Raw genomic sequence first — 10,745 nt, forward strand, 5'->3', positions numbered from 1 at the left:
GCCCAAAAACTGAAGCTTTGAGAAATGGAAAGCCTCAGGGGGGGGGGTTCAGCAAAGAAAAGGTTCAGGAAAGAAAAAAAAAAGCTCTGGGAGAGAAGGGGGAGGAAAGCATTGACACTGTAGCCCGTTGTTTGTCAATTCCGCCCGCCTACCTATAGCTCGTAGCCTGCTGCCGCCGGAAAGCACTGACACTGTAGCGGTGCCTCCTATCCTAGGCTCCTAACTTTCACTCTTTCATATGTGCAGCGTTAAGGCAAAAAAAAAAAAAATCGGGGCCTTCCTCGGGCCGGGGGCCTTAGGCGGCCGCCTCAGTCGCCTAAGGCTCGAGCCGGCCTTGTTTTCGCTTCAAATAACTAACTATCTTCAATAGCAAATGAAATTCTTGAACAAATTTATTAGATGAGTATGCTGATTTGTGATTTGTTTGTGCATCTTGATGCAAGTCAATCAGCAAAAAGGTAGTTGGACAAAACAAACAAACAATGATAGATTCTATGCACTTCGATTAAAATAAAATACTGTAGTTACACGAAAGCAAAACAAAAAAAACATATTTTTGCTGAGAATCCTCTTGGATGGTATGCTTTCAAAAATAGAAAAAAAAGGAAGCATCAAGCGTATAGTCGCATACTTGTAATCGTATCGTGGTGCCTCTCAATCAAATCCCTCATGAGCCTGCTTTTGTCAATCCAATCTTCTATCTATATTGCCATTATATGTACATGTGAAAACTCATATTTAGTTAAGGTGGTTGCTCGGGCTAGGGTTTGCAACAAAATAGGCAAGAACACCAACTAATGGAGCATTAATGTAAGTAGTTGGCTCTGATTTACGAAAGTCGGCACGATCATCGTCATAAACATCATCTTCTCCCGGCCCACCAACCACTGCTCCAATTAAGGGATTAGGGTTAGGGTTGGAGGTGTTGAAGTAAATGGAGCCTTCCTTACATGCAATGAAGTGAGGATGGTCATGTATCGATGGTGAAGAAGAACCTCGGTGGTGGATCCTTTGTGGATACCGTGTGCCATATCCCACCATATAGGACATGTTCATTGGATTGTCCCCTAAGAGATAATCAACCTGTAAATGTAAAAGAAATAAATATATATAAGTGCTAACCAAATAAATAAATTTAAAATAACAAACCATATTTTGTATATCTTAATTATAAAACACAATTAAATACTAAATATAAGTGATGATCAGAAGTCTTATGACATCAATGGAATACTAAAGATCATCTTTGATGGTTTAGACTACTTGTATGTTGGTCTTAGTTTTTATGCTTTTCGAACCCTTTCATAAAGCAAGATATATTCCTCATGATGTAAGACCTAATACCTGTTTTTTGGCTTGAAGGCGAAGGGATGCCGGTCCGACCGTGATGCTACCGCAGTTAACAGTTTGTGATGATCTTGAGAGGTAATTGGCGTAGGCGAGGAGAAGGAAGGCAATGGAGGTCACATGCTGCATATTGCTCCCTCCTGGTTTGTATATGAGACCTCCAGGTGTGTATTGGATGTGTGAGGATGAGGATTCTGGTATTAGCGTGCACATGAAACTGTCTGCAGACTCCTTATAGGACTCGAGAGAGAGTATTTGTCCTTCCATATATTCCTATAATTCATTAGACCAACCAAAAAACAAGAGCCAAAATTAACTTAGAGGAATGTAGTCCCATTTTGTAGGTTTAATATGTTTGCAATGAGTAGTTATCTCAAAATTAAAAAACGAAAAAGGTATGCCATGAGACTAATAGGAGATATAAAACCTTGGAGACAAGAACATTGAGGCCGGCATGCTTGTTATCCCATCCGAATTCATTGATGTTGTCATCTGCTCCAAGTGTTTTGCCGTTATCTTGTATGTAATCAAGGAAGGAATCATTTTGTGAGGCTCTCCTTAGCCACGCTGCTCCCCACAGTAACTCATCCTATGCCAATGATTACCAGTCAATAGTTAGTAAGCATCACCAGGCATCGTCACAAGTTGCTACTTGAAAGAAAAGGTAATAAAAGATCTAGCTTTTCCCTTACCCTAAGATCATGTAATCTATTGATGGTATTGCGAAGCCTATCATGCTCTTTTCCACTACATTTGGATAAGTTCATGTTGTACTGCATTAGCTCAGCTGGTTGACACCTCTCCGATTAAAGTATCAGGTAGCAATAAAAAACTAGGATGTTTTCGAACAAAAATAGACTGCATTATCTAATTAAGGACGCGCAAACTTTTGAAAACCAAGATTGGTATATATTGTTGTGATCACACTGAGGACAAACTATAGACGACAGACCGAGCATGTGGGCATGCCGTGTTTGTGCTGCTAAGACACCAATAAGTTCATTTATTTCTTGTGCTTTTGTACCTATCGAGTAAATCACATGCATGTTTCCACCGATTTCCACCGAACACGGGAATGAGAACAATGGAATTGTTCAATCTTTCATTTAATACAGGATAATTAGGATTGCAGTGAATCCGAAACTTCTTCACTCCAATCCCAAACCTAAATTCAGGGACAAGGAAAGATCATAGCATAAGGAGTTGGATTGTTAAATTAACTTTTAATTATACGTGGAATCAGGCTCAGTTTTGATTGAACAAGTCCATTTTTTTCCTTTTTCTTTTTTTTGAGATCGATAACCGACTTGATTGGAGATTGAAAGAAGTGAATTTCTGATGCATGCCAAGGATGGGCTTTAACTTCATATATGAATCAGGTTAAATTCCGATCGAGCAAGTCCCATTTTTTAAAGATCAATATCCGGCATGATTGGAGATTGGGAGAAGTGAATTTCTGATACATGCCAAGAATGGGCTTCAGCTTCACATATATGGATCAGCTTGAGGCCGCTGGGGATGGAATGAACCTAATTTTTTATACATCACTTTGAAGTAATTATCCAATGTCTAAGAACACCTAGAAGGTAAAATTCTTCTCACAGCTCTATCCACAAAATCCAGTAAGAGAGGTATGCCTTTAATGAGTCGCTTGTGGATGAAAGCTTCACCATTTCTATTGGAATTCATTAGCAGACGGAGAGATGTCTGCTTAGTAAAAAAAATATGGGTCATAAAAAATTTGGTGCCTACTCATTTATAAAATTTCGTATCACGAGAGCCACACAAGACCCATTCACCGCCTAACTTGTTCCCATCAGCAGCTAACTAGGACTAAAGCACAGCCGTGTGGACCGAGGCCAGGTCGCTTTCCATAATTCCTCTCCATAAAAATAGTCTTCCATATGCCCTTGTTTTGCTCACCCAAGGTAGACAACAGACCAAAAAAATGTTCACGGATAGCTACATGAATAAATTCCCCATCACCTAGCCATTAAGTCAGTGTCATGTTCCCAAAACTTAATATTTTAACTACATTAAAGAGCCCAACATATGTCACGTTTCCCAAAAAAACAAGAGTACTAATCAAAGATTTCTCACCACCCACTAATTGCTGTTGTAAAAAATTAATTATAACTTAGCTGTTAAACCAAAAACTGGATATTAAGACCGCTGTTAATTATCCAATCAGAAAGCAAAGCAGCGAGAAGCAAAGAAGAAAAAAGAAGAAAGAGAGAGAGAGAGAGAGAGCGAGGACTTGCCTGATACCCATCAAAATCACAGTAGAAAGGGCAGACACCCGCTCGGAGACCCGGGTCATCGCTGTATGCTCCTTTGTAGTTGTCCGCGAACTCGAACACCCGCATTGCGTTCTCCAACAGCTTCTGCGAGTAGCCCGGGTCAAGAGACCGGAAAACCATCGACGCCGCCGCTAATGCCGCCGCCGTCTCGCCGGCTACCTCCGACCCCGGCCTGTCCGCGCTCACGTTGTACACCGTCCTCGCCGTGTCCATGTCCTCCGGCCTCTCCCAACAGTTATGATCGCTTATCGGATTACCTACCTAACCAACACACACACACACACACACGTATATATTAGTTGTAGATAACAAGCTAAGCCTTCTTAATTAATACAAGAAAACACTTCCTTGGTGCTACTACTGCACTGCTTGCCTGAACAAAGATACGGCCGGGCTGAGAGATGGTTTTAAGGAGGTAGTCGGTGGCCCACCGGATGGCGACGGCGGCATTGCGGAGTTCGTCGGGCGGCATGGCGTCGGCGAACTCGATCACGCTCCACGACAGCATTGTGGCGGTGAAGGCCATCGGGAAGCCGAACTTGACATTGTCCCCGGCGTCGTAGTAGCCACCTTCGAGGTCGACGCCGGCCTCCGAGCCGTCGGACAGCCCGGAGTCCCCCCGCCAAGTTGCCCGCTGGGCGGGCGGGAGCCGGCCGGACCGCTGCCCCTCGAAGAAGAAGATGGATTTGGTCAGTGCATCATGGTAGTTATGGGTGGAGGCCGGAGGTGACTGAACTAAGAGAAGTAGTGAGATGTGAAACAAGAGCCTCACAATTGGCATATTTAAGCGAGTTGAGGCTAGTGTTCTTATGTTGGGTCTTCGGAAATTGGAAGCCTAGCCTTATATATTTACATGAGGGAGGAAAGAGGGAAGGAGGGGATCACGGGAAGTAGGGAGACAATAGAAAGGAGAGATGGGGCTGCCGACACGACTGGTACTGGTAGTGTCAGTTGGATCACATGCAGCGCTGTGCATGAAATGCCACAGGGAGTGGGTCCAGGGGGCACGTTGAGTGAGAGAAGCTAAAGTGCAAAGGTGGATTTTGGTTAGCTTGGCTCTTATGCTGTGATGGTACATGAGAGGGGATGGCTTCAGAATTCGGTCAAGCATGGAATAGAGCTGCATCATGATTGAGATGGGTCCATGTATTTTGGAACGAGGGAGGATAACTTAATCCAGAATTAACCACATTTTAAGCTCGGGACTGGAACTAGGAGGAAATTAAGTTTTGACTGGTGCTCTTTTGATTCAACTGATCTCGATTCTAGTGACACTATATATATATATATATATATATATATATATATATATATATATATATATATATATATATATATATAACACAGACCAGGTATTTTTGGTTGGGGCCAGGAGTTGCATTATGGAATGGCCGGAAGAAGTTCTATCCTTTTTCTATTTTAGGAGGAAAAAGGAATGCCTCAGTCCCAGCTCTTTTTCTAGTTTTCTTAAAAAATTGACTTTTTAAAAACATTTTTTGTTTGATTGATTTTTTTGAAAATTTTACTTAAAAATATTTCAATCCGATTCCAGTCACGAACCAAATGCATCGGAAATACGGCCATTCCGATTTTCATTCTAGTTTATTTCGATTCTGATTCTGATTCCGATCCGAATCATCAATTTTGGCCATGTTTTGGGCTTTCAGGCATAACTCTAGGTATTACTAAACTATGTTGCTATTTCTTAATTCTGAATTCGTTGGATGATGTTGGATTGGATTGAGTTGGGTTTCAGTTGTGTAATACGATTGTCCAAATTTATGAAGGGTTGTAACACTTGGTCGTAGACTCAGTTAGTAAGCATTTTGGGGTTGGTTGGCCTTCACCTTGAGGATGGGGCAATTCGGATTCATTAACAATTGTCACCGATCGTCACGGTCAGAGCAGCACTTTTGTACTGCTCAAGGGATCACATCAACCTTCTGAGATAAGCCAATGGCTTCCTACTTTTGGATCAGAATCTTAGAGGTCACCGCAAAAGATCAAAAGAATATGGCAGTAGGATTTCCTTTTTCTTTTCCATGTTTTGTTTTGGAGAAATCTTGCTTTAAAATATGAGAAGGTATGTAGTGCTTATATTAACCATCACTCTCCAAAGACAACAGTATTGCTCATGTGACACACTTTTGTTGTTGTAATAAAATTATACCACATACATTGCTTATGTGCTACTTAAATTGTTGGATATTAGATGCATTGCCCGAGAAAGATAATTAATGACTCCATTGAAGCACTTTTTCTGAGTTATGACAACTGAAGTTTGACATGATGGTACGACCCTTGGCACTTTTGGCAAGAGGCAAAGGTTCGATTTTGCAAGGCATCAGCTCTTGATTCAACGCAAATTACGGCTTTGGTTTCATGGATGGTTTAGTTGTATTTTTCTTTCCAAAGGATGATTGATTTTTTTTTTTTTACGTTATTAACCGCTGTATCATATTTTGCACAGATCATAAAGTACTCCAAATTTTATATTTATTCACCCCTATAAATCTTGAAGCAATCATGATCAAATAATAGATTCATGCAAAGAAAAGAAAATACTTTTTTCATGCCAAAAATACAACTCCTGTCCTTTATGAAGAGAAGTTTGGTTAATTTGTAATAAAATTATACTGCATGTATCACTTACGTGCCACCCTCCATGTCGTAGGTGAGATGCACTACTTGGGCACCTAGTTCAAAGTTAATTAATAATTTTATTGAGAAAATATTTTTTTTGCTTTAGGCAAGAGATAAGGGTTTGATTTCGCAAGGCATCAGCTCTTGATTCAATGCAAATTTGGTTTCATGAATGCTTCGGTTGTATTTTTCATTTGAGAGGATGAATGATTTTTTTTTTTTTAATAATGTTGACTATCGGATCACATTTTACATAGATCTCAAAGAATTCCAAAATTTTATATTAATTCATTCATCTGTACAGATTTCCAATCCATCATTGCATGATTAAATAGTAAATTCATGCAAAAAAAAGTGAATGCTTTTTTCGCGCGAAAAATACAACTCCTATCCTTTATGAATAATAAAATTATACTGCATGTATCACTTATGTGCCACCCTCCATGTCGTAGGTTAGATGCACTGCTTGAGCACCTAGTTCAAAATTAATTAATAATTTTATTGAGAAAATATTTTTTTTGCTTTAGGCAAGAGATCGATAAGGGTTTGATTTCACAAGGCATCAGCTCCCCCGCTTGGATGCGGATTATACTAGGCTTTGGTTTTATGAACAGCTCGGTCTGCCTATGATAATATGTCTTACATGAAGGGTAACACAGGAGAAAATACATTTCATATAAAGTTTTTCGAGCAATCATCTGTCATTTAGTTTCGAATATTATTTATGAAATGTTGTTTCTTAATTTGTGGCTTGCTTTTCATCCCTCCCTCCTCTTCCTATTCAAGCAACAGTGGAACATTTGTCACTCACTGCTTTTAAAAGTTGGTCTTCACGCATGGATGGGAATGATCAAACATAAATTCTTTTAGTTTTAATTTTCTAGGAGGTTATACTAATCCTTACGGCTGGACAACAATATGCAGCCAGGAATAAGCTTATCATTCATTATGCTTTACAAAGGGGATGCTACTACATCCAAAGTTATTGGATTTTTCTTTTACATTATTATGCAACACATGTATTGGAGACTGCTTGGAAATTTTGGCAAGTGTTTCTCATTTGAGAACAAAGTAGTTACTTGCAAGCACAAGATGAGAGTGTTGTGGAAGCATTGACATGCACTTTTATGGGCTTAGGAGCTCAAATAGGTTTGTATTACTAAATGGAGTTACTTGTTCTTTAAAGAAAGCAAATTAAATATAAAAAAAAGAAAAGAATTAAAAGATAAAAGAAGGATAACTCTATCAGAGAAATTTTAAAAATAAAAGAAGGATTACTATTAGCCATATCATGCTACTGAAGGTTTTTGATAGAAATTGGAATTTGTCAGCACCTTCAAATGTTGCTCATGGCTCTCTTAGCATTGTTACAGAATTCATCTAAGCCCGTACAAAAACACTGAGGCAGAGGGAACATCCAAAATGAACTTAGAAATAAAATTTTATTATTTCTATCATAATAAATTTATAATATAAAAATGCCGACAGGTTCCAAAGCCCTTACAGTAACGAGAATATAGAAAACCTATGGAAATTTTTAGGACTATAAAACTTATGAAAGAAACAATTCTGAAAGCTATTCTGAACATACTGTTAGTTACAATAATTAGATGACAGTTATGTTTCCGTCAGTTTAGATTGAGCAGTTATATACCTGCTATCAGTTTTAGTTGCAAGGTTGGACCACATCAGTGGGACTGGGGTCGTTAAATTCGGTATTGTCGGACCCTGGATCAAAGTGAGATCAGTGTCCGTTGTTTATCTGGTCCTTCAGTTTCCAGACTCAGCTTGCACCATCTCCCTTTATGCCATATAGGCTAACAGAATCTCAACTCTCAATGTAGTTTTGTTCAGTCTACGATCGACTTGGACGATTTGAAGCTACCTCAACATTCAGTAAGGCTTGGTTTAGACATGTATGCTATGTAACTTGATCACAATACAATTTCCACTTTTTTTTTTCTTTTTGAAAAATTGGTGCTCTCTGAAAATAAAAATTCGTAATTATACTATTAGAGATATATCTAGTAAAGATAAGATTAGAAATATCAGTAAGAAAATGGATGCCGCTACCTTCCCCAAGGTTTGTTTAGGCAAGTTTTTCTGGATGTATATACTTATAAACATTTGAAATTGCATATTTATCCTTGCGCATTATTTACATGTATACTTGATGGTGTTAGTTTATCTAGCATTTAATTAAAGGGTTTTTCACATGTATACCCTTATCAACTGAATATTGCGTGTACATCCATCCTTGCAAGTTTAGTATTTATATGTTTACCTTTATACATCTACCCTTATTAAGTGTATTCAATCACTTTAATTTTAAACAGCTCGTTTTTTCACAATGTTAGATAGCATGGGGACAGCAGGGTAGTCATGCAAAAAAAAAAGATAAAATGGTATGCATACAGATTGTAAATTTGTGTGAGTATATTACATAATTCAGATATTTGTAAGGGTATGCATGAAAAAAGCTCCTTGAAGATCCACTTGACTAAGCTAATCTCTTGATCATAGATTTATCCTCATCATGAAAAGCTGGTTTAATAAGAATAAACTGACAATAAGTGCTGCATGGAAACTCATGTATCCTGTGAGTCGAAACTTAGCAACATGTGAGCAACCAAATGAATTAATAACACCATTTTACTTATTAGCAGAAGGCCATCCATTCCCATTTGCTCTTTTTCAATAGGAATTCGGATCCCTAGATGTGGACGCATTAACTTCCAACGGTAAAGGCAAAAGAGGTCCACTTTGGATCTTTTTTCTTGGGTGGTGGAGAGTCTGGCTTTCAATGTTGTGGGGTTTGTTGTTGTTAGTGGAAGGTGAAAAATTTTAAGGGAATGCAGAGCCGTATGAAGGAAGAAGGCTAGCTCACTGCTTCCCACTTTTTATCAACTGTCTCCCCTCATGCCCTTTATGGTTTAACAAAAGCCGTTGCTTGAGTGAATTAAAAGCATGAGATGCTGCTCCTAACTCTACCCAGATCTAGTGGAAGAGACTAAAGGAGTGAGATGTGGGTACAACTGCACTGGAGCTTTATGCATGGAGAAGCAAGAATGCCGTGCTCTTCAATTAACTCTTCTGATTGCAGATCCAAGAAAAGATAGGTGAACAAACTGTTGGAAAAAGAAGTCAAAATGGTCTTTAGAATCTTCAAGTAGAGGAATCTTAGTGTACTTTAGTAAGATTGGGGTTTATTGCTCATGTTGGACATGGAGAACCACCATCCAAGGCAAAGGCAAGATTCTCTGTTTATCATCTAGCATCAATCAAAGTTCCTAAAAGTATTATACATGATTAATGAGAAATTTGTTTATTGGACAGTTCTTTTGAGTTCAATAGCAACTATTGGGCCAACATACAGTAGCTTAAGGAATCTAATGCAGCCTAGGCAATTATGGGGGGTTCACTTTCGTCATTCATCTATTTGATGTTGTTTCTTCAACAAGCAAAACTATAGGCTATTTGTTAGGCCAAATTTTCTAGGGTCATTTCTACGTAACTTTGTTGGAGATAACATCCATCTTAATCTTTCTAACTACCTCTAATAAGTGGGCACATTATGAAGGGATATCCTACAGACTTGGTTCTCAACTCATCTGAGAGTGCTTATGAGGTCCTTCATATCTATAATATGATAGTCGGAATTAGGTTTGAAAAACTAAGGTGCTACTTGTGGGTGGAGAGGAGCAGATCCGGATGTTCTTTTCGTATTGCAGTACGGTAACGCTGGCATCAAATATCATAAGATCAATGGATTCATCTTTATGTAAGTTTTACTACCCTATATAGTTCAATATTATGGTATCAGAGCAGACTATTAGGCATGAAAATTGAAGCTTTTTAATTTGTGCCGACCAACCTAGGTCGGTTGCTAGTGATCAGCAACTAGCCATCATGACCTGTCCAAGGAGCTAGATCTCTGTCGGACTCTATGGCCACAGTAGAGAACCTAAAATAAAATAAAATAAAATAAAATAAAGAGAAAGGTGAAGAGAGGATAGATGATTGTGGAGCCACCATCCATAGATTGTCCATCGCCGTACCCCCTCGAATAGAGATGCTTGGGAGATGCATCGACTAGCCGTCATAGCCTTCTCACACTACAGGAAAAGCGAGATTTTCTGACGCTTTTTTTCTGACGCTAGGAGGAAGCGTCGATAAATTTTGGTTCAGCGCCTAACTTTGCCAACGCTTCTAAAAGGTGTCGGTAAATCTTCAGAATCGACGACGCTTAAAAAGCATCGTTGAAAGCCTGTACCTAATAAGACGCTTATAAATACCGTCGTAGGCCAAATTTCTTCACAACCGCTCGCCCCCCTCTCGATCAATGCCCTAGCTGCCACTACGCCGACATCAATCCCTTAAAAATCTCTCCTCTCCTCTCCCTCATCTGAGGAGCTCTTCGATGTCAGCATTCTTGTTCTTTCTGTTCTTCTTATT

At 39.1% G+C, this 10,745-nt stretch overlaps 1 protein-coding gene across 1 annotated transcript; it reads right to left on the bottom strand.

The window, feature by feature from the left end:
- Window positions 1-474: 474 nt before the first annotated feature.
- Window positions 475-4,640, bottom strand: LOC103704338 (endoglucanase 23-like). Its single transcript, XM_008787584.6, has 5 exons — window positions 4,021-4,640; window positions 3,609-3,908; window positions 1,775-1,936; window positions 1,345-1,620; window positions 475-1,083 (listed from the first exon to the last, which is right to left on the bottom strand). Exons 1-5 carry the CDS (start codon window positions 4,426-4,428, stop codon window positions 739-741), a joined length of 1,491 nt encoding a protein of 496 aa, XP_008785806.2. The 5' UTR covers window positions 4,429-4,640; the 3' UTR covers window positions 475-738.
- Between the last annotated feature and the right edge of the window lie 6,105 nt (window positions 4,641-10,745).

The sequence above is a fragment of the Phoenix dactylifera genome, chromosome 16 (genome assembly GCF_051530095.1).
Source record: "Phoenix dactylifera cultivar Ajwa chromosome 16, Ajwa_hap1_PhDact_Kaust_v1.1, whole genome shotgun sequence".
Classification (NCBI taxonomy): domain Eukaryota; kingdom Viridiplantae; phylum Streptophyta; class Magnoliopsida; order Arecales; family Arecaceae; genus Phoenix; species Phoenix dactylifera.

Bases quoted from the DNA above. Each gene is read 5' to 3' on its own strand.
- LOC103704338 (XM_008787584.6), bottom strand. From the start codon at position 4,428: ATGCCAATTGTGAGGCTCTTGTTTCACATCTCACTACTTCTCTTAGTT. The intron at 1,937-3,608 runs GCAAGTCCTCGC...TCATTGGCATAG, and splicing joins GTGATTTTGATGGGTATCAG to GATGAGTTACTGTGGGGAGC. The intron at 1,084-1,344 runs GTATTAGGTCTT...TTACATTTACAG, and splicing joins GCCTTCAAGCCAAAAAACAG to GTTGATTATCTCTTAGGGGA.